At 42.3% G+C, this 24,410-nt stretch overlaps 1 protein-coding gene and 1 long non-coding RNA gene across 4 annotated transcripts in view; one reads left to right on the plus strand and one right to left on the minus strand.

The window, feature by feature from the left end:
- The window catches only part of RASGRF1 (Ras protein specific guanine nucleotide releasing factor 1), a 60,978-nt gene that overhangs the window by 30,617 nt on the left and 5,951 nt on the right, over positions 1 to 24,410 (minus strand). For 2 of the 3 annotated variants that reach the window (XM_075858433.1, XM_075858435.1), the window contains exons 2-14: positions 21,293 to 21,399; positions 17,966 to 18,113; positions 12,901 to 12,990; positions 12,545 to 12,798; positions 10,384 to 10,463; positions 10,105 to 10,298; positions 7,359 to 7,468; positions 7,148 to 7,266; positions 5,692 to 5,852; positions 4,390 to 4,447; positions 4,065 to 4,201; positions 2,740 to 2,822; positions 1,718 to 1,966 (exon numbers count right to left, since the gene is read on the minus strand). In XM_075858433.1, coding sequence (XP_075714548.1) covers positions 1,718 to 1,966; positions 2,740 to 2,822; positions 4,065 to 4,201; positions 4,390 to 4,447; positions 5,692 to 5,852; positions 7,148 to 7,266; positions 7,359 to 7,468; positions 10,105 to 10,298; positions 10,384 to 10,463; positions 12,545 to 12,798; positions 12,901 to 12,990; positions 17,966 to 18,113; positions 21,293 to 21,399 — 1,790 coding nt within the window. Of the gene's footprint in view, positions 1 to 1,717; positions 1,967 to 2,739; positions 2,823 to 4,064; positions 4,202 to 4,389; positions 4,448 to 5,691; positions 5,853 to 7,147; positions 7,267 to 7,358; positions 7,469 to 10,104; positions 10,299 to 10,383; positions 10,464 to 12,544; positions 12,799 to 12,900; positions 12,991 to 17,965; positions 18,114 to 21,292; positions 21,400 to 24,410 lie in introns of those variants that run through there. The other variant, XM_075858436.1, reaches the window with a different exon arrangement.
- On the plus strand, positions 4,009 to 6,222 carry LOC142749884 (uncharacterized). The gene is made up of 3 exons (XR_012882499.1): positions 4,009 to 4,228; positions 4,415 to 4,627; positions 5,785 to 6,222. It is a non-coding gene; the product is annotated as an uncharacterized LOC142749884 (long non-coding RNA).

Consider the following 24,410-nt stretch of genomic DNA (forward strand, 5'->3'; position numbering starts at 1 on the left):
TGAATAGTGCACCCTGATGTGAATAGTGCACCCTGATGTGAAAAGTGCACCCTGATGTGAATAGTGCACCCTGATGTAAATAGTGCACCTTGATGTAAATAGTGCACCCTGATGTAAATAGTGCGCCCTGATGTGAATAGTGCGCCTTGATGTGAATAGTGCACCCTGATGTAAATAGTGCGCCCTGATGTGAATAGTGCACCCTGATGTAAATAGTGCACCTTGATGTAAATAGTGCGCCCTGATGTAAATAGTGCGCCCTGATGTGAATAGTGCGCCCTGATGTGAATAGTGCACCCTGATGTAAATAGTGCACCCTGATGTGAATAGTGCACCCTGATGTGAATAGTGCACCCTGATGTGAATAGTGCACCCTGATGTGAATAGTGCACCCTGATGTAAATAGTGCACCCTGATGTGAATAGTGCACCCTGATGTAAATAGTGCACCCTGATGTGAATAGTGCACCCTGATGTAAATAATGCACCCTGATGTGAATAGTGCACCCTGATGTGAATAGTGCACCCTGATGTGAATAGTGCACCCTGATGTGAATAATGCACCCTGATGTGAATAGTGCACCCTGATGTGAATAGTGCACCCTGATGTGAATAGTGCACCCTGATGTTAATAGTGCACCCTGATGTGAATAGTGCACCCTGATGTGAATAGTGCACCCTGATGTGAATAGTGCACCCTGATGTTAATAATGCACCCTGATGTAAATAGTGCACCCTGATGTGAATAGTGCACCCTGATGTAAATAGTGCGCCCTGATGTAAATAGTGCGCCCTGATGTGAATAGTGCGCCCTGATGTGAATAGTGCGCCTTGATGTGAATAGTGCACCCTGATGTGAATAGTGCACCCTGATGAATAGTGCACCCCGATGTGAATAGTGCGCCCTGATGTGAATAGTGCGCCCTGATGTGAATAGTGCACCCTGATGTAAATAGTGCACCCTGATGTAAATAGTGCACTATGATGTTAATAGTGCACCGTGATATAAATAGTGCGCCCTGATGTGAATAGTTCATCCTGATGCACATCTGTACAAGAAATATTGAACAAATAGCTGAAAATATTATTCCAACCCATTTGCTACAGAAAGATAACATATTAAAAGCATAAATGGTAAAGTGCACTTTGGAAACAGAAACTGTGGCTTGATACAAATGATAGTTCTGATTTTTAAGAACTCCAGAGAGAATAACTCAGAGACTAACCAAACCCACTCTCATGTCAGCCATACAAAAGCAGAATTGGATTGAATACACAGAATTCATTTCACAATCAATATTATCAAGCCAAAGCAGCAATGTGAAAATGTCTAACATAAAAGACCTTGCACTGTCAATAACCAAGGGGTTACATTAAAGAGGAATTCCAGCTCACGATGACCTTGGGGGTCCTTGAGCTCAGCTGAATGCTGATTCCCAAATCAGTGGGGCATGCTCTAAGGAATGTTCTATCTCTTCATTGCTTACTCAGAGATTTTCAGCACTGAATACTCTGTTCAAGATAGAACCCCATTGATTTCAGAGGTGCTGTGGTGTTGGAGATTTCCAATCATTGAAAACTCCAAATATCAGAAAAGTGGTTTGGGTGCCCTATAGACTACCAAGACCCTTTATATTTAGAAACCACGGTGGATTTTAGTCTAAACAGCTCCAACAATATAATCTTCTGTCATCTTAGTCTCAGTTACAGGTACCCACCTGGCAGGGATAGCACTGACTGGTTTCCTATAGATAGCTATAAGCTTATCAAGAACAATATCTGCAGTAGTGAAGACCCGGTAAGAGTGCAAGAAAGTGTTGAGGAAATCAATGCTTAAGAAGCGCAGGTCTGTAAGACGTTCCAGTAAGCGCTCAACACTTGCGTAGCGTATCTGTAGAACCTTGCATGAGTTCATTGTTTTACTGAACCGAATGTCGATATCATCACAGTACAGGCTGCTGTCTGACCTATGGGAACACATTTCCAAAAAGGGTCACTTTAGAATGAAAACATGACGTGAGAAAAAAAAAAAGTCCTATATTTCTTGACCTCTATTAAAATATGCCCTGAACCTATAAAACATTCTTGTCTTAAAGAGGTTCTCTGATTTAGACAATTCAAACTCCCAGCAGGATACCTTGAAAATAAGCTGATCACAAAGTGTCACTTTCTTAGGACCTCCAGCAATCAGATGTAATCTGTGAGGAAATCTGGCAGTAAGTGTTCAATTTCCCTGCAGCGCCACCACAGGGGAAATTAAGCAGTACGCAGTGCCTATTCAAATGACTTTGGTTGTCTGTGTAATGCTGGACAGGGCAGGTCCTCCAGAGCGATAGAAGCTCTTTATAACCACTAGCCACTGCAGTAAGAGATGAGGATTCTGGCCAATGGATGATCCTCTATTATCTCAGAATTCTCTAATAGGGCATATGACATTGGTTTACTAAACTGAATAACCCCTTTAAATGAACCACCCACGAGTTGCATTATCAATGTATTTTAAATGCCTGATACAAAAGTTTTCCAAATGACCCAACTGTGAACTTGTATCCTCTAGGGAAGTGACAACCCATTTCTATCTTAGCTGATAAGGCATATGCATATCATAGAGCAGGAAAGACTCAGTCAGGACGACCCCTTTAATACATTGCAGTTCATGCTTCAAGCTTCACAGAAGGTATACCTTATACATGTAATCTTCTATCATTCTAGATTATAGCTTTCTTTATTATCTACTCACTTGATCATCTGGGGAACAGTGACCTTGGAATTCTCCTCAAAGGCATTCATCATCAGTCCATTACAGCGAATGTTATCCACACACTAAAGAGCAGACTCACGGTCAGGTGTAGGTAGAGGGGGGCTGATATAGAATGGAACAACATGGAAGGGAATAATGGAGCACAGAAAAGACCGGGGTAGTCACAAAGACAAATGTAGAATAACCTAACACCAGTCTGTCGCAAGTAGTACACAGCAGCTAATGGTTTGTTTCACATGGTTTACAAGGACATGGCATATTTTATACCTGTACCATTAAACCTGCTTTAACATTGTACCCTCTGATGGACATGTAACAAGTTAAGGAATTGGAGTTTATATTAGACAAAAAAGATGTTAGCATTGGGAAAGCAACACATATGGCATAGGTGGCCACAACACACACTGTGTTGTGGCACTACCCACATCGATGCAGAGGTACTCCCAGGCAGTCACCTTCAATAAGTGTGAAATTCATCGACTTTTACTGACGCTGACCATCCAGGAATTCCTTTGCATTGTGGCAGGCATTGCCCGAGATATAAGGCGCTCGGATGACGTCCCCCAAAATGGGAGGCCTCCTGGACTTCCTTCTTTTCAATACACTTTGATGGTTTAGAGTGTGATGCTGATAGACTACGCCTACCTGGGCCCTGTCACCTCCTTAAAAGAGGTGATATGGCCCAGGGAGATGTACACTGCCTGACTCTCTCTTCACTGAGCTGCCCAACTGTGGCCACCCCTTCTTCTCCTGGTCAAGTCCTCTTGCAAGACCTGCGGCTGCACCATCAAAGAGGAGTCGGACTATACAGTGAGGTATGTGATGGTCTGGCTGAATATGGGGTCTGAATTATTTTGGTGGTCTGAGTCTGGGGTCTGAATTATTTTGGGTGAACATTAAACATCTTTAATGCTGAAAACAAGGTAATTAAGATGGAGTGGACCCTAATATGTTAAAAACTCTTACATTCTTTGTTGCAAACAAGTTAACATGGATCTGTGATTGTGGCTCCAGAAGGGCAGGGAGCCGGAGACCCTGGACATATGGCTTTGAATCATGGAAGTTAAAACTAGGAATGCTGAGAAAGACTGAGATTGGGTTGCCTTATGTGTATTGAGTAAAATAAAAAAACAAACAATAGTTGCCAACAGCTAAAAGAGAAGAATACCACACTCAGAGCCACTCAAAGGCTGGTTAAAAGACGAGAATAAAATGATGGTAGTGATGATGATACCATGAAGATGTAAAGACATCATGTCATTTATGGTGGCAAGGAGATGACACAGTGATGACACAGTGGTGACCTGGCTGATGTCACTGGTCCATGCTGCTTTCTCCTGCCTGGAAGATGCCAGCAGAATGACAACAAATGGTGCAGAATCTTTGGGTTCCACTGAGATCTTAAAGTCCAAGTGATCCCCATCCTGTGTGGGAGGTCTGTCTGCAACAGGAGACAGTGGACAAAATGGTAAGTATGCATGGAGCCTGCATGCAATGTCATAGAGCACAGTAAAAAGATGATATAAAGGACGGCATCTTTTTGGTTTAATGCTAAATAAATTGAGTGTCATGGGGGTGAACTAGCAAATAAAAAAAAATAATTGTGATGTTTGTATTTGCTGTACTAACTGTCATCATCATCTTGATCTTCCAGTAAGGTGCAGTCCATCAGAGATATCACCCCATTCTAGAAGAGAAGCAGAGAGGGAAAGTAATCAGACATTTGTGGGATTAATTGAGGTTCAGCAGATCGGATCAGTATTCAACATGACAACCGGACATAAAAGAAATATACTAGGATCCAAAGCAGCAACTCCAGCACTAACCAAACACAACTGGAGAGCTTCAAAGCTCACAGAGACACCATGTAGGAATCACAAAGACATTGTGCCACACAGCTTTGCCAGTTGGCTAGACATTGAAATAACAACTTTAAATCTTTTAATCTAAAACTATAGCAATGGTAGCATCAGCAAAGTTGTTAGGATGTGAAAGGAGGCGTATGACTGTAGGTACAATTAGAGAACTGTCACAACCGTGACTCCGGGGACATGTTTAATATATACATTGCCTAACGCAGCCAAAATATGGCCCACATCATCTCTGTCACCTCTATTTTAACATATTAAATGCAGTCTGTTAAAGAAAAATTTACTTGGATGTCCAGGATAGGAAAAACATGGCTACTTTCTCTCAAAAATCGCACTACAACTGTCCGCAGGTTGTGTGTGGTATTGCAGCTCTGCTACATTCACTTTAGTTGAGCAGAGCTGCAATACCAGGCACAACCCGTGGACAAGTGTGGCGCTGTTTCTGGAAGAAAGTAGCCACGTTTTTCTAATGCTGAACAACCCCTTTAATGGCCACAGTATAAATAATAGGGACCTGAAAGAGTGACAATTCGGAGTATTTTTTTTTATTCCATGGAAGACATTAATCAATTAATGTGACACAAGGCAATCTCTGGGACACCAAGCAATAACTGGGACACTAAAATGGCTTCCCTAGGACATATTTCCGAGCTGACTTTGGCCTGACAATATGCGCTGATCACATTCGAAGGAGCAGGGAGCTCAGCTGAGGACTCCTGCACCTTCGTCTCAGCACCCAGAGCCCCACCGATCAAAACTTCTGATATGCATCTATGATATAGCAAAAGTTTTTTTAAAACCTACAGTTACTCTTTAAAAACATGGCAGAATTCTGAATGCAGCTCTAGGTAAGAATATTCTATAGACATTGGTTACTCCAGACTGGTACGTGATAATTAAAGCAATGCTACAAATTGTCATTTATCTTTCTAGATGTAAACTGTAAAATGCTATTCAAAGGTAAACCTATGCTTTAAGCAGATGGAAAAACACAAGACAAGCAGGAAATCCATCATTACAATAGAAGCACATTGAAGGTATAGTTGTGGTGTGTGCTGACCTTTGTGAGATGCAGCTTCCCTCCAGAGCTTCGTGTACATATAAGAAGGTGTTTGGAGAATAAGAAACATTGACGCTCTCCTTCCTTCCGCAGAGATAAGGACCCAAGCCGCCCTCGTGTCACCCTACTTTTCTCGGACATCGGCACTTGAATCAGGCAACCTACAATTTTAAGAGGACCAATCATTTCCCACTTGATAGTGTCACCATAAATACTTCAGTAGGATTGGCTTACAGACCAACAGTTTTTTACTAGAAATAACAAATTCATTCTTTTATTTTCTACACAGAACTAATACGATAACCTTATGCAATACAATATCATATAATTGCAATTAGAAGGCAACTGTCCACAAATAGTTTATTTAAATGGTTTGGTATGCTAAGATCAGTGTTGGACAACTGATGGCCCACAGATGCCCTCCCGTGGCCCCAGGTCCCCTGCCCTGTTCTGCAGAGTACTTGACTTGACTATTTTAAAGCAAACATATTCAATGCAAACAGCAGGTGGCAGCATCACACAGTGTCAAGACTGCAGTATGAGATAAGAGGTAGGTGGTGTGCACCATAAATTATAGGAGGAGGGGGAGTGTGGTTGCAAAGTTATTGGGGGAGCATGAAGCTGTGCCATGTCAGGGGGGGCATGGGAATGCGTAGTTTCCTGGGGGTGTGGGGATGCGTCGTTTCCTGGGTGTGTGGGGATGCGTCGTTTCTAGGGGCACGTGTGGCTGAGATGTTTCCTTAGGGGCATTGAGCTGTATCGTTTCTGTTCATTCATGTGGCTAAGACATTGGGTGTAATGCACATAAGGCGCGGCCTTCAAAATCGAGTCAAGGACCAAATCTAAGGTGCCCATAATGTAATGGGCTGCCCACCACTGGCTAAGACAACCCTTTTTCCCATGTCTGATTAGGGGATGTTGCACCAGTAGGTAAAGCGGAGTGCCTTACTTAGCACTGATCTCCACCTGTAAGAACTGCAGAAGTCCTACAAAATGAATAGACACCCATGGAATCTATGGACACAATCCAACAATATTTCATTATCTCTGCAGTTAAGACCGGCTCTGGCGATTCCCCCAGCAATACAACTCCCAGGGTCGGCAAACTAAGATGAGTTTGTCTAAACCAGACAACCCCTTTAAAAGAAAAAAAAAATAATCGTATTTAATACTATGATTATCTCAAGTTCATAGGTACACTGGGAAGGTTCTGTAGGTATAACAGACTTCTGACAGTACAGCTATATTGGATTATTGGATTTAGCTATATTACAGCTGTTAAAAAGAGGGATTTAGCGTTTAAACAACGAATCCAGCTATGAGAAAATATTTTCTCCCACTGACTTGAAAATATACTAATAAATGATATACAGCCGTGATATGTGAAACAATACTAAAGCCCAATAATCAGCATAGTAGTAACCACAGGTCATGGTCAGTGACCCAGATATCATACCTTGTCGTACAAAGGTCTGACTGGTATCCAGCAATATTTCACAGCCCTCAACGATCATCCTCTCAATGGCCAAATTTTTACGGATGTTTTCTGTTTCACTGACTTCGTCATGCATTATCCTACGGAAAAGAAACATACACATCTGTACTGTGCGGTTGTTTTTATTTATTGATCATCTGATTTCTGACTAAACAGTTATATTGTATTATACCTTGACAGCTCTTCCAGTTTGGATTTGGCATACTCAAGACTGTTGCGCTCCACATGCTCATGTGGTGTATGAGCCAGTAATTCATGTAATGTGAGGATGTAACGTGGGATCTGCACAGAAGAAAATAAGCAACCAATTAATGTGTTTACATAATATCTTCTTCATCTAACACTTTCTCAGATTAAAGGGGAACTCCAGTGAAAACCAAATGTAACCACTATAATTGAAGCAGTCGTCTGACTAGGCTTGGTATGTTGCTGGGCAATGTAGGCTATGAAATGCTGGTGCCCTATCCGGATTTTGTTAGAGATATACATTTGGCATCCAAATTCAATGAGTGCTGGTGGCAAGTACTCTACAGTGCGGCAAGGGAGAAAGATGGTCAATGCTCCCCTGCACTGGAAAACTGTGTTCTAGGTAAGTAACCAAAAAGTTTGTTAGAAATCACACTGGTCTCCAGCGGCAAGAAGCAGTGTCATTACGTGCTAGCTGGACATAGCTCTGAGCTGGGGGAACTCCTCCACAAAGTAAAATATAGAACTATATGGTTGGAGCCACATCAACTACAATGGACAGAAACTGGTCTGGAGAATCTCTCACTGACAACAGAAGATCACATAAGCTCATCTACTGTTGTCAACCAATGCTTGAATGGACAAAGTATACAACAGCCCGGGCACTATTTAGTAATTTTTTTTAGGAAGAAAGCTAGAAGAAACAGCACTGCCTTCATACATTATGATTTCACATTGGAAACTACAGTTTTCACTTGTTTTCCTTTAAAAATAACTACAAAAGTGTGAAGAATACGATGTAATTTTATCATCTGGCCACCAGATGTCAGTCTTGCAGTACCCTTTTATCATCTCTCATATACAATATAATATAATCTCATATACAATATACAAGCTGCATGAATCAATCAATAATAATATATCTTTCAACATATGGCAAAAGATAAGCAACAAAAAATAACCGCTATCAGAACATTAACTCTGGGGTCCCAAATAAAAATTCTATTATTAATGGAAAGCTATGCTGGTGGAGTGATAGAGAAGGTTAGTCTTCTGCCATCTGTCATTTTAAAGCAACCACGCAATATCTAGCAAGGAGACCAATCACTAAGGGTATGTTCACACGATTAACAAAATATGTCTGAAAATACGGAGCTGTTTTCAAGGGAAAACAGCTCCTAATTTTCAGACGTTTTTTGAGCAACACGCGTTTTTCGTGGCGTTTTTTACGGCCGTTTTTGGAGCTGTTTTCAATAGAGTCTACGAGAAAACGGCTCCAAAAACGTCCCAAGAAGTGTCCTGCACTTCTTTTGACGAGCCGTCATTTTACGCTCCGTATTTTGACAGCGACGTGTAAAATGACAGCTCGTCTGCACAGAACATCGTAAGACCTATTGCAAGCAATGGGCAGATGTTTGCCGATGTATTGGAGCCGTCTTTTCAGGCCTAAATCGAGGCGTAAAACGCCTCCATTACGTCTGAAAAGATGTCGTGTGCACATACCCTAACATTGATAACAGATCATTCTCCAGCAAATATACCAAGCAGCTCAGCGACACCGGAAATCATTGTAAACGTTTCCAATTGAAGCTAGTGTTGTGCACTATTATAACTACCTTTCCGTATATACAATCTAAATTGATCTTTTCATGATTCTAATGTAAATATGCAAATGTCCCATTTGTGTTTCAGGGAATGCAATGCCATTTCTGTCACTAAGGCTGGATTACCACGAGCATGTATGTTTTGCGCGCGTAAAAGACATTTAACAGCTCCGTGTGTCAGCTGCGTATGATGCGTGGCTGCGTGATTTTCGTGCAGCCGCCATCATTATGACACTCTGTTGGTATGTTTGTAAACAGAAAAGCACGTGGTGCTTTTCTGTTTTCAACCATACTTTTTACTGCTGTTGCGCGAATCACGGGCGTCCCATGGAAGTGCTTCCGTGTGGTGCGCGTGATTTTCACGCACCCATTGACTTCAATGGGTGCGTGATGCGTGAAAAACGCACAAATATAGGACATGTCGTGAGTTTTACGCAGCGGAGACACGCTGAGCAAAACTCACGGACTGTCTGCACTGCCCCATAGACTAATATAGGTGCGTGCGAGGCGCGTGAAAATCACGCACATTGCACGGACGTATATCACGTTCGTGTAAATCCGCCCTAAGAGTGTTGCTCAACGTTTGCTACACAATCACATTCCCCAATTGTTGCCCCCTAAATGAGCTGCCCTTTAAAACAGTCTTCCACACCATTGCATATTTTTTAAAAAGACTCCATAACTATTGGACTTTGCTCTTATGTCACTTGTCTATTAAGGTTTGTCCACATGTACTAGCTGTGGTGCGACAAAAAAGACACACCAGTACTACATTGGTGACAAACAAAACCCACAGCAAACCACATAGATTTAGAGTATTTTTCTTAAAGATGCGGTACTAGGAAATATTCACTGCACCATAACATCTGGCTGCTGGGAAGGTGAACAGCCAAGAAGTATGTGGGTCCCACTGCATTTAGTCAGGTACCCCATGGCAACTAGTGTTTTTCAAAATGCAATTCAATGGTGGTAGACGACTGTACAGCAGATTTTGTATCCACATTAATTTGGCTCATATTCACAAATGACTCTAAAAATTATCAACATTTTTGTATTTGGGTCACACCTAAATTTTACATAAATAGTTAAAAATAAAATTGTGTAAGAGTTCTTTTGACTCCTAGAGACCTGAAACATTGGGTAGGTAAGGAATGTTTCCAGGGTCCGCTCCTCACAGTCTGGTTTGGCCTCATATTGTTTCAGTAGTTTGTCAAAGTCTCTGTTCTGCTTGCAGTGAGCCAGGATCTGCAGACTGTACTGGTGGTTCCGCACAAATTCTTGGTATATGTTCAGCATTGGCAAAAGAATGTCAAATAGATCCGCTGAAGAAAGAGGAAGACAAACAGAGATGAACAAGGAGTGAAAATACACCCAATGGCTGTACCAGAACCACAAACCCTATCTCACCCAACACCAGCGTAGGCCAGCTCGAGATTCTCGCCTTCAGACCCTGATAAAAGATCTGGTGCAAAAACATGATGGTTTCACTGCAAAAGAAAAAAGTAAAAACACAGAAATGACATTAATATGAAAAGCAGCTGTCACATGTAAGGCCTCGTTCACATCAGCGTCGGGTTCCGTTCATGGGTTCCGTGAGACCTTTCCGTCGGAGGAACCCATGAACGGAAAGACAAATGGAAACCAAAGTTTCTGTTTGCATTACCATTGATTTCAATGGTAATGCTTCCGTTGCAAATGGTTTCCGTTTGTCTCCGTTCCGTAAGGTTTCCGTTTTTGAGCAGAAAGAATAGCGCAGTCGACAGCGCTATTGATCTGGTCAAAAAATATGTTCACACACTGAATGGGGTTTGCAGAAAACCATGCACTTGCTGCATAAAGAAGCCCAAAATAATAGGACAGATTTTGGAACTTACTCTACAAGGCCTTGGCTACACTGAGACTTTTTGTAGCCCTACTGATTGATTCTAAATTTTTAAGCTACCGCTGCAACCATTGAGTGACAGCTGCAGTCCACAGCAACTCAGTGTTTTCCTTTGGACTATAGCTATAGCTGTCACCCAATAGTTAAACGTAATCAGCGCTACAAAAAGTGAGGTCTAAGACCAGGGCTGCACACAGACTTTTTGTAATGCTGATTGATTTTATTCGATCTACAGCTGCGGTCCAGAGGAAACATTGAGATGTACTGTCAACTGCATCTGTCACAAGATAGTAAAAGTGTACCCCCACTTGTGATCTCCTATCCGACCTAACATTAGCTGTAGAGAGACTTACCTGCATGTGGCAACAGTACAAAGCCCAGAAAGTATCATGCATCGGCCCTATTAATTAGAATTGGATCCGTGCATGATACCCTCCAGAAGTCGCACGGTTGCCAAATCACGTGTACCACCCAGCGTGGAGCATCTCCCCACGTGCAATGTAAGGTAGACTTTAAAATTGGAAAATATCATTACAAAACGTCTGTGCAGCCTTGGCCTTAATAATGCTAGAGATTTATTTTTCTTAATCAATACTTGATGGGATTTCTGAGCGATTTTTAAAAAGTTTTTTCCTCCATAGATTTTAGTAATACAAAAATCTCTTCTTCATGTTTACAAAAAGTCGGTGTGTAGCCCAAGTATAATAACCTTCCTCATCAAAATACAATGGACTTCAAACTACAGGCTGCCATAAAACAGTGCGTATCCGCTGATTGGTCAGGGCAATTGTAGAGAATTTGAAAATACCTGCACATTAACGTCAGCATTTTGTTACTATCCTGTATAATTCCCTAAAATATTCTTTAAAATGCCTTTAGTAGGTAAAGCATTTATTTAACTCCTTACAACTACATGTCATCTTTTGGTGTGGAGTGGTCTTTAAAGGGGTTGCCTCGGCACACCCGGCCAACAGCTGACTGTGCTGGGGAAGCCTTGTCTAGCCAGACATTTTCCCAGCAGTGGCCGCTGCAGGGGAAATATAGTTCAGTATTACATGTCGGCTATTCAGACTACAGATTGAGTCAGCCAGAGCAGGGGCCACTCTTACAGAGCGTCCTATGACATCCATGTGCCCTAATAGGGCATATGAACAGGGGTGGTCTTCACGAGACAACCCACGAAGTGACGTTTTCTGGCAGAATCATGGCTGCAGCTGTGTTTATAGTACCACTAGTGAGGTTCTCAACATCTGCAAAGAGACGGAATCCGTAAGGGTATGTTCACATGCAGGCAGATTTGTTTCAGAAATTTCTGCGACTGTTCCATAAATGGTTTGTTTCGGCAGCATGTGCATGAACTAGTACAAACCCCATTCAGATGTATGGAATAGTCGCACAAAATTTCTGCAACAAATCTGCCGCGTGTGAACATTTCCTAGGGGCCTATTCACATCAGCGTTGCCCTTCCGTTGAGGGGTTCCGTCGGAGGTTTCCGTCGGGTTAACCCCTCAACGGAAAGGCAAACGGAAACCTAAGCTTCCGTTTGCATCACCATTGATCTCAATGTTGATGGAAACGTTGCGAAAGGTTTCCGTTTGTCACCGTTGTGACAGGGTTCCATTTATTTTGACGGAATCAATGGCGCAGCATAAGATAATGTACACATTAGCGGCAGAAGAAGTCTACCTGTTGAGAAAGATGCTGCTGACATCATCGTGAGTGATTGACGGCTTCTTTGAACTGGCCGCCATACGCAGAGGGCGCAGGAAGTTGTTGACCAGGATATGCAGTTGCTGAACATACTCTGCCTCTGCTTCCAGCATGCTGAACACCACCTGGTTCCTCTTACGCATGCTGTCTGCATGTGGAGATCTGGAGTAATCCTGGATTATGCTCTTCCACTTCCGCCGGCATAGCCAACCACGTAAGAAGCTCTGCACCTGCAAACAGTGCACACGGACAGTATATGAAAGACTGTATAAAGTGCTCCATTACTGGAACAGTCCATACTGTATCACAATGAGAGACATGGGATGGTTTACCTTCTTTATTTTCCTGATGTCAGTGTCCTCAGTCGATGCAGAGCTTGGAGTGGACTGAATACGCTCGTTGTCCTTTAGTAATGATGCAATCTATAAGAAGTGTCCAGACAGAAATATGCATAAAATGTTTTGTTCATAAATATAAGACCTATGCTGCCTGTCAATTGACATTTTTATATGCTTTTTACCGTCGATTACAAAGCTTAACAACATTATAAATACTATTTAAGAGCAAAATACAATATACGGTTTTCATGTTTTTTTTTTTTACATTAAAAAACTCAATAGGCTAACGCTGCTGCAAGCTGGCATTAAAAATTCACACTCCAGCACCGAGGACTGGCTACCTATAGAGTTGGTTCAAAGATGTAGTTCTGAGCCTCTGGTGGCACATATAAATAAAGGCCACTAGTCCTTAACTAGTATAGTAGGTGACACATCCAGATATCCACACAGCGGCCTCCCTACCATAGAGCCAGGGCATGCAACTGCTATGGGGCCTGTTGTGGGAGAGAGCCAGAGCTGAGCTGCTAACCGTGCTGGCTGTGACACTGCAGTTATCTGCAGCCACCACTAGGGGGATCTTACTGCAAACAGGCTTATACAGCTCCCATTGAGTTCTATACTAGTTGTGTAAATTCGTGTGCAGGTTGCTCCACCTAGTGGTAGCAGTTTGCAGCCAGAATTATACCGATCAGAAAAACAGAATTCCACTATACAGGTATATTATGTAATTGCTCAGCACACAATGTTGGACACAGTCCTTAAAGGAGTTTTCTTAAATTGACAATTATGGCATGCCGATCAGACAGACAGTAGGAGTGCAGCAGCAGCAGGGACCCACACACTGATCTCTATTTTCATTATAGAAGAGCAACTCTGCATTGAAATAAATGAAGTTACTGTAAATGACTCAAGTTTGTGGAGTCATCAATGTAGAGATACTTTTGGGTGTTCATGAGGCAGCAGAACTCATATGGAGAGGTCAATTTCATTCAGAATTTAGAACTAAATCGATTTTTTTTCAAGGCTGACCCACTAGTCACTATGAACGTGGTGGTCCGTCCATCTTGGTACTGCAGGTAAGCTATATCAGCCTTTTAATGTAAGGACCTTACAAACAGCGGCCTAGATCTCTGCTTCCTGGACACAATAGAAATGTCTCCTGAAAGAACAGATATGATATGGAACTACATAAACCTGTTTGAATATTTACTCTCAAAGAAACTTATTATATTTGCAACTTATCTACTGGAAATGATGAACAGATTTCAGGATTTGGTTGGCTGAAACGGTTACATGCTCCTCCGGTATCAAAGAGGTTAATGATCAGCAATTGCTTATAAAAAGCACAAAATCTTAGTCATAAATATTCAAGTTTTCAGCTTTTATTATCAAATAATTCTCATTAACACATCAAAGTGTCAGCAGCAGTGACACAGACATCACATCCCAATGACACCATGTCCTCCTCCTATTTATCTCAACACAAAGAGAGCACTACATGAAAGGTGCACGACGCTCACCGCATTAACACTGCACACAATATAGTCATAACTACTGGGCAAACAGCACATGTCCAGGACCTGAAAGCAGGGAAGCCCGCAACAGTCAATGTAAGGAATCTGGGAATCTAGGTGAAACAGAACATTTAGGGCTTGTCCACACATAATGGAATTACTACAGAAAATTGTTGGGAATTTGCTGTGTTTTTGCAGTACAAAAAATACGCACACGCAGGTCAATTTCTGCAAGGAAATTTTAAGCAGTGTGTGGATGACATTTGTTAAATCTCACCCACTTTGCTGCTGCTGTATTCTGCTGCACATTTTCCGTCCACAATTCCGGACCGAAAATACGCAGCAATTCCGCTACGTGTGGACAAGCCCTAAGGCCTTATTAACAGTGCAGATTTTACATGTATTTTTTTTTAACCAAAACCAGGAACAAAACCTAACCAGAAGAAATACTAGTATATAAAGGAAGGCCTTATCGGTCTGATCGCCTGGATTTAATTCCGGTTTTGATTTTAAAAAAATGCATGCAAAATCTGCACTGTATGGACAAGGCCAAAAGTGTAATTTAATCTTTGTGAACCTACCAGAATATACAGAAAAAATGACCTAAATAGTAATTCCCTAATATGGTACCATTATTAAATGTTCTATCTTTAGTTGTATAAGCATTCTAAGGGCACATTCAGACGTGGCAGAATTTTTCTGCAGAAAACGTTGTACAGATTCGTTGCGAATTTTCAGCAAAATTTGCATATTTGACAGGTTATTCAGATGTTGTGGATATCACAGCGGACTTGCCGCAGATTTCAGTTTTTGCATTGCAAATGCTGAAATCTACAGTGAAATTCCGCTGGTTCTCCGCAACAAAATGTGCATGCTACGGAGTGAAAATTCTGCACCGCAACCTAAATTACGCATAGTTATTTTCCGCAACTTTACCTAAAAATACATAGAGACCTATGAAAAAAACATCTGCTGCAGATTTCCACTGCGGACTGTCCGCAGGGGAATTCAACAGCAATTCCGCCACGTCTGAATGTGCCCTTATAGTATATAATAGCACGCCTCTGCTTGCCCTTCAGGAGCTATCAGCAAAATACATTTTGTCCTCTAACTATAAGATACTGACACCATCAACAGATTGCAGCAAATGGAATATTAGATTCCCAGTGTTGCCTGCAAATCTTTTAGCAACCAGAGGCTGTTTATGGCCCAGTTCACACTTTAAGAAGTATAAAGGCCCATGCACGCTGCTGTTTTACGGATCCGTGTTGTATGGATCTGTAATACACCGCCCCATACTGTTCCTCCTATTCCTTCTGAGACACACAGATTCATGCGGAATCTGTGCAAAAAAGTTCCAAATCATGCTACACTATGAAGGCATTTAACACTAGAAGCATTGCATCTAGGGGAGGACATAGACCCTCAAGGAAGCACCATATGGCGGAACACAAAGTGCCCCCTGCGGATCTGTAATACAAACCTTTGCTTTGTGCATGGACAGTTTAGGCTCTCAGTTTAAACTTTTCCTGCCTTTAGGCTCCACTCCTGCTTAAAAAAAGGCACCAAATGTGGGCCTATGATGTCTTTCTGTCTGGATGTCTTTCTTTCGGTCTTGTCCATTGGCAAGCTGGGAATGATAATTCTCTGTAACCATGTCTATGTATTATTGAAACTAACACAGCTGAACTGTTCCTAATAATAAGTGGTGAACTGTAACCCTGTTGGTTCATAAGAGTTTTTTTCAAAATCAGATGAAGGTGCCAGTAACATAAAAAAGAACAAAATCATTAAACATACTGAGAGCCAAACTGAGAGAAAAGAAACGTATACAAAGAAACAGGAAATAAAAGTAAAGGAAGTTTAGTGAGATAAAGAGAAGGAGGGATAAAAAAGAAAAAACATTGTGTTGACTGACCAGCACTAACCCCAAAGAATCCCATCCATGAACTGTTCTGGGTGCAGAGAGGAGCATTATATAACATATTCACCATACCTCCCAACCATCCCGGATGCATCGAGACAGTCCCGGATTCTGGGTGGTGTCCCACGCGGCCGGTGGTATGTCCCGGTTTCAACTGTATCTGCGTCCTCAGGACGCAGATACAGTTGAGTCCAATGCTGAAGCAGGGAACCGTCAGCTTCCTGCTCCAGCATTCAACTATGGAGTCCCAGGCCAGAGCAGCACATACATGGACAGTGACCTCAGTGGCACCTATTGGAGCAGAATCCTAGGCCAGAGCGTTGCCGACGCTCTGACCGGGGATTCCCCTCCTGGAAAAGCCGCCCCTGGCGTCACTGTCCATATATAGACAGTGATGTCAGGGGCTCCTCCTGGAATGGAAACCCCAGCCATAGTGTGGCCGATGCTCTGGCTGGGGATTCCGCTTCTAAAGGGAGCCCCAATGGAGCTATCTACAGGGGTTGTTAGCGCTATCTACAGGCAGGGTGGAGGTATCTACAGGGGGTTTTAGCACTATCTACAGGCAGGGTGGCGCTATCTTCAAGTGGGTGTGGCACTATGAACATGGACACTGTGGCACTATATGAGCACCATCTACATGGGCACTGGCACTTTATATGTGGGCACTGGTACTTAATATTTGGGCAAAGTGGCACTATGTGGGCACTGGCACTATCTATATGGGCACTGTGCCACTATATGGGCACCATCTACATGGGCACTGTGGCTCTATGTGGGTAGTGGCACTATATGTGGGCACTGTGGTGGTATGTGGGGACTGGCACCATCTATATGGGCACTATCGACAGTGGGCACTGTGGCACTATCTACAGGGCATTCTCTCACTATGGGGCATTATACTGTATGGGGGCATTATACTGTATGGGGCATTATACTGTATGGGGCAGCAATGGGGGAATTATGCTGTATGGGGGCATTAGGTTGTATGGGGACAACTATGGGGCATTATACTGTATGGGGGCATCTGTGTGGGAATTATACTGTATGGGGGCATCTGTGTTTGCTTATACTGTATGGGTGCATCTATGGAGGCATTATATTGTATAGGGGCATTATACTATGCAGGGGCAGCGATTTGGCATTATACTGTATGGCGGGCAGCTATAGTGGCATTATACTATGTGGGGGTTCTATGGGGGCATTATACAGTAGAGAGGCACTATGGGAGCATGATACTGTGTGGTCTGAACCAGGTGTTTATGGGCGGGGATTGGGCTGGGTTAGGGGCATGGCTACGCGCGCCGCATCGGTTGTCCCTCTTTGCGATACTTGAAAGTTGGGAGGTATGTATTCACTGCTGGACACAGGTTGACACTTCTAGACGTAACGTCTAGAACATTTTCTTAATAAAACTCTACAACTCGCCCTAAACATTGCACAGGGATATAATTAGGATGGGTTGTACATTAGAGAGTCACACTTCGTTCTGACTCAAGCCTCTGGGCACAACTTTGCTATAGTGTAGGTCCTCTCTTATTAATAATGAATCTCTATTACCACTAAAATATTTAAACATTGGAACTACTTTAAGGGAATAGTTTCATTATAAGAAGGTCCCCACCTCAGATTTGAGGCGCTCGACCTCAACCTCTCCATCTTCTATCTGTTGTCTCAATTGTTTAGCAACCTTCTTCTCAGTTTCCACAATCTGCAGTAAATGTAGGTATTTCTGCATCAAAGCTTCATGCTCAGTCACCAGGGTCTTGTAGCTGGAGGAGGAAAAACAGGTTCAGATAAGACAGTTTCAGATAGGAAATGGGTGAAGTAATATAAAGTAATAATACAAACAAAATAGTACAACAGTCTGCTTTTCAAAACATTGATTCGCTAGTAGTACATTACAGATCCTATCAATAGGGAATGAATTGTTTAATGTGGACTGGAAAGATATATTCTTTACCTTTACATACACTGGCCTTTAAAAAACAAGTTTAAAATTCAAATACATGAATAGCAATTTCCTGCTATAAAGCAATTGTTCCAAAATATTTCCTTTTACAAGTCAGAACAATCTGGTAACACAGCACTGAAGGCCAAGGACCGCAATTCATATTCCCTTCTACCTCGCCATCAGCAGCCAAATCCTAAAAAACCTGTACGATCAAAGATTACTGACAACCCATCACCGCTTTCTAATAAACCTAAAATGTGATTCAATTCCAGCTTTTCTAGGAAACCAATCTTGCTTGTAAGCTGCTGGAAATGTAACATGGTGAATAATGGCCCTGTATGTGCAATAGTACCTGGGAAAACAATAGCAATAAGTGTGTAGGGGTTGCAATACCAGTGTCTCTATGCTTGAGGGACATGAAGATCCTCCCATATGAAATAGTAGTGATGTAAAGAAACAATTACATATCATGTTAATTGCAATTTATCCAATTATATTTAGGGGGTTAAACAATGATGCCTCATCCATAGGATTCCAGTAAAAAGGACAGCGCTGCAGTACCAAGCACAGCCACACCCATATGTATGGCGCTATGCCTGTGTAAGCATTGAAGGGAGCGCGGTGCTTGATAGAAAACAGAATAGGCCATCCACTTTTAAGTCATGGAAAGCCCTTTGGTGAAAACGTGTTGCATGAAAGTTAAATTTTTTTATATGACGCTAACACCAGGATATTGGTATACAATGCAACTAGAGGACGATAAGAGGATGTTTATAAAGTTTAGGCCCCACAATATGATAACTTAGCTCCATTGGGCTCTGTTAATCACACCGCTAAACTATGTGGCTCTCAGTGCAAATAGGAGTGGTAAGTAAAAATCTGCCTGCAGCATTTTAATTCCTTTTCACATGAGTGACCCAAGAATTCATCTCCTGTCAACTGACTGTCAAATCTGGAATGTAGAAAACACACTGACTGTACTGTCTTCACTGGGACAGATTTGACTCCTTATGTATGGGATCATTTATCTGCACCTGTAATTTATAAGGATATAAAATGATGCCTTCCTTCTAGTGTACCATATAGTGCCCATAATAAACTATACAGTGCCCTAATAACACTGCAAGAGAGTTGCCTAAATAGTGTCCAATTAATACACTAGGGCATGTGGCTGTATCCCGGGCAGTTGCCTTTCCTAAGAATTTAGCACCGAGTGTGGGATTAGGGGTGCAAGCTCTGGGTGCCCGGGCCATCAAGGCCAGTGACACCTCTGCAGTAGTGACAGGTGATGCCCCCCTAAGGCCGGCCTTGAGTACAGAGAAGCTGGAACGGTTAGGGTATGTGCACACACACTAATTACGTCCGTAATTGACGGACGTAATTCGGCCGCAAGTCCCGGACCGAACACAGTGCAGGGAGCCGGGCTCCTAGCATCATAGTTATGTACGATGCTAGGAGTCCCTGCCTCTCCGTGGAACTACTTGTCCCGTACTGAAAACATGATTACAGTACGGGACAGTTGTCCTGCAGCGAGGCAGGGACTCCTAGCATCGTACATAAGTATGATGCTAGGAGCCCGGCTCCCTGCACTGTGTTCGGTCCGGGACTTGCGGCCGAAATACGTCCGTCAATTACGGACGTAATTAGTGTGTGTGCACATACCCTTAGATGGTTTGTAAGTTTGCATATTTACAATGCCGAGTTTCAAGACTATTAACCATTTAATTGACCAGGTATTTTTGGGCTTTCATCACCATACACCATTTACTTGTATTTGGTTGCCACTTTTTCCTATTAGGCTATCCAAATAATTGCCATGTCTTTTTCTTTATAAATAGTATTTTCTTCTTTATTTTATAGAATTAGGGTTAAAACTGATTTAAAAAAATAAAAACAAATGCACCTTTGTATCCTTATGTAGTTTTAGAATTTTCATGCTAAAATTGGTTTGCAATTGTTTTAGTCATATCCCATGAGTATCTGAGTATTTGCCTTTTTTGGCTGAGGCTTTGGCCTCATGCACACGACCGTAGCCATGAGCACGGCCGTGATTTTTGGGTCGGCCGGCCGCGGAGTGACACCCGCGAGCCGCCCGCAAATCGCGGGCCGTTCTCATGGCCACATCCATTATTTCCTATGAGCCTGGACCGCAGAACACGGCCGTAATAAGACATGTCCGTTCTTTCTGCGGTCCAGGCTCCGGGGCCATGCACGGACTGTGGAAACCACGATCGTGTGCATGGGCCCATAGGAATGAATGGGGTCGCAATTCTCCCGTGGATTTTCGGGGGAATTGCGGCCGCAAAAGCACGTTCGTGTGCATGGGGCCTTTGTATAGGGTTTTTAGGGGTGTTTTAGATTTTGTTATTTTATATTTTATTGGTTTTAAAATATTTTTTTATGTTTTTTTCACAATGAACTCTTTATATATGAGCTTATATACATTGCATCAAAACAATATGTGGTATGTAAATATAGTCCCCCGACATTCTAAGGTTCTGTTCACATTTGCATCAGTTCTATTCTGTCAGGTTTACGTTGCTTTTTCTTAAAGTCAGTGAGCCCTAGTCCTTGTTTACACAGTATAGATTTGCTGCAGATTTTACATGTATTATTTATGCCAAAACAAGGAACGGAACCTAAACAGAAGAAATATATACAGAAAGGTGTAATAGGTCTGCTCTCCTGGATTCCCAATTCTGGTTTTAATTTAAAATATGCATGGAAACCTGCAGCAAATCCTCACCGTGTGAACAAGGCCTAAGGGTACTCTCACATGTAGTGTTGAATGAACAAAATTCTGTGGCTTCTGCTTCATGTAGCTCTGATTCGTTTTTTATTTTCATATACATTTAATGTGTACTTAAAATGTAAGATTGCAATTTCTTTATATGCAATATATTTGCCTGCAATTCTAAGCATGATGATCTGGCAGCACGAGCAGTGCGTGCAGCGCTGTAGTAAGCGTGGTGTGAGTAGCCCTGGTGCGCACTTTACCTTGCTCGTGAGATAGCGTTGACCCACTCATCGCAGTCGCTGGAATCCTCGGTGCGGAGCTCTAAGGGCTTCTGATTCTCATGATTAAAGTTGATGATGAAACAACTCTGTCAAAAAAAAAAGACAGTCAGCAAACTACCTAAAGTACAATGGAAACATCCAGACACCGTACACAGAGAATACTTATTGATTAGAAATAGATATTAAACAAACACAAAGCTAATTGCTATATCATTATGATTATTTTAGGAAACCGAATAAACAGCAATTCCCTAATATAATATTTTTATAAGTAGAGTTTTTTTTTTAGCTGTGGGAGTGTTAACAATTGCTGGGACTGTGGGGAATTTCTCATGCCCTGCGATCCCATCCGTGGCAGACACAGACAGCTGACAGCCCCTGTGCAAGAACAGTATATGGGCCCCTTGCTTTTCAATATCTCATCATAGATCGCCCCCTTACATCTTTCTAACAATCCATTAGTAATTGTTAGCCATAAAATTGATCATCTCAGGCATTTCCATGCAAACTAACAGACAGAAGAAGGTTGCTACAAGGTGACAGTGGGCCCCTTACCTACTGGGCCCCTGTGCAGCTGCACAGGTTGCACCAATGGTATCTCCGCCACTGGATCTTATTAACAGAACTCAGACTGTCCTTAAATCAGCCTGTAGTCTGTCAATGGACTGCAGACATAGGCTTTTTATGGTCTGTTCCCCCTAAGGTAATGGGGTCTGCAGGGCCAACAGGAGAATTTCAAAGTGACCCGAAAAGGTAAAGCAAGCTTTACTTTAAGAAGAAAAATATTCACTATTAAAATGGACACTATCCCAAAAAAATCTTATTAGACCTGCACCAGTATATGAAATACCTAGGATTAGCAGGCCTTCTTATCACGAATAAGCCTCCTTTATATAGCGAGAGCATGCCAACAATATCCCGCAACGCATTAGGAGATGTCAGATTCCTTGTGGCTTTCCTGTTCTACAACTACCTGTTTTGGCAGTCCAGTAAGGGACATGCTGTTATAAGCGGCAGCCTGCATTCTGGTAATGGACTGGCAAGGAAGTTGAGGAGTATTTGAAACTTTGTTCCCTTCCTGCAGGTTAATATTGCAACACTCCTTGTAGCAAGGTTCGGATAGCATTAGGTTAAGGCGTGGGTGCATAAGTAGGGTCCCAACCTGATCCAATAAAGAAAAAGCACTATGCACACCAAAGTGGAAATTCTTTTGCAGATAAATAATTTATTATATTTATAGCCAATGCGACGTTTCGGTCAATACCATGACCTTCCTCAGGCACTTAGTCAATGTATGATCCTGTATGGATGGCGCATTCGTATGGTGGCTGACCGCTGTTGTTTGGCGCCACCTTTAGTCGTAGCGCCAAACAACAGCGGTCAGCCGCCATACGAATGCGCCATCCATACAGGATCATACATTGACTAAGTGCCTGAGGAAGGTCATGGTATTGACCGAAACGTCGCACTGTCATTGGCTATAAATATAATAAATTATTTATCTGCAAAAGAATTTCCACTTTGGTGTGCATAGTGCTTTTTCTCTATTGCAACACTCCTGTCACTAAGGTGAGCAATCTACTAAAAACATTATATTTTGGACTTTTTAAGCAATTCCCAATATATTAAAGTGGAGACAAAGGTAGAGCTTAGCTTTTGATTCATTTCCTTAGTTCAGCATACTTGTTGAATCATGGCAGATGGCTCTTGCTCAGCAACTTGGCACTTCTGCCCGTCTTTGTAAGGATGCTGCCTAGAAGGTGATTTGCTTTCACTGCACTGGTATTGCTGTGTTTGTCAGCGCAGTGTTTCGCTATCACTATAAATCCTTACAGTACATCACTACTCATCATCAGCGGACTGAGACTAATCTGGGTAAGGGGTTTTATAGGTCATGGGCCCATTACCAACCATTATAGCCATGATATACTTGGGTAAAATGATTGTATTTGGAGGAGCAATTATGACATGTATTTTCTGCTGGTCCTGCAGTTTAAGGAGTGTTTTTACTGACTAAAGGACTGTGGGCCCCTTGTAGTCATAGCGCCTTGGACATTATCCTAATGCTCAAATACTCAAGCATTTTTCTTCTACCTTTTTGTGGCATCCCATTTGCCTCCATTTCTCTGTCACATGTAGTTCCATCCCCATTAAAGTAACCGCTCATGGACAGGTCACTGCCTCCAACAAGATCAACTTACTCCTCTCCTGCTACTCTGAAAATGTTTATGCTGTCACTGGACAAAAACAATGTGGCTGGACCAGCATCTTGTTCCCAGCAAGGGTGTGCGTTATCTACTGCAGATCTGATTATTAATGCAGGCACCAAATCTGTGCAGTATCTTTGTCCCCTGCAGGATACAGATTGGAGGCAACCATGCTATCCCCACATATTCAATAGAGGTCGTTTGAAAACCTCATATTCATGAAACCTTTTTTTATTTTTTATCTTTCCCAAATGATATCTGAGCAGATAAACCTTGCATGTGAACGTTGTAGGCTGTCCATACACATTACCGTGATCTGAGAAGAAGCTGGAAAGAAAGACTTCTCTTCAAATTACCGAAACACAAAGGCAGTTTTATCCTGACCCACTTTAGACCAGGTTCACACACACACACACACACACACACACACACACACACACACACACACACACACACACACACACACACACACACACACACACACACGCGCAGTTTTGACTCAGCTTTTGGTGCAATTTTTGAGCCAAGCACAGGAGTGGACCCAAAAGAAAGGAGATGCATCAGTCTTGCCTTATATATTTCCTTCCTTTTGGATCCAGTTCTGGGTTTGGCTAAAAAACTGTGCCAAAAACCACATCAAAACTGCTTGTGTGATCCTGAGCTAAAGAGGGTCCATATGGACTAACAAAAGATGAAGAAAGATATTAACTAATAAGGGGCTATGACATCACACTTAGGCTGGATTCACACATTCAGTTCTGATGCAGTTTTTTTTTTTTCAAACAGCCAGGAGTGGATAGAAAAGAGAAGACACATATCAGTCTTTCCACAATAATTTCCATTTTCTTTTGTTTCCACTAATGGTTCTGGCTTAAAAAACTGCATCAAAA

Source organism: Rhinoderma darwinii, chromosome 3, assembly GCF_050947455.1.
Source record: "Rhinoderma darwinii isolate aRhiDar2 chromosome 3, aRhiDar2.hap1, whole genome shotgun sequence".
Classification (NCBI taxonomy): domain Eukaryota; kingdom Metazoa; phylum Chordata; class Amphibia; order Anura; family Rhinodermatidae; genus Rhinoderma; species Rhinoderma darwinii.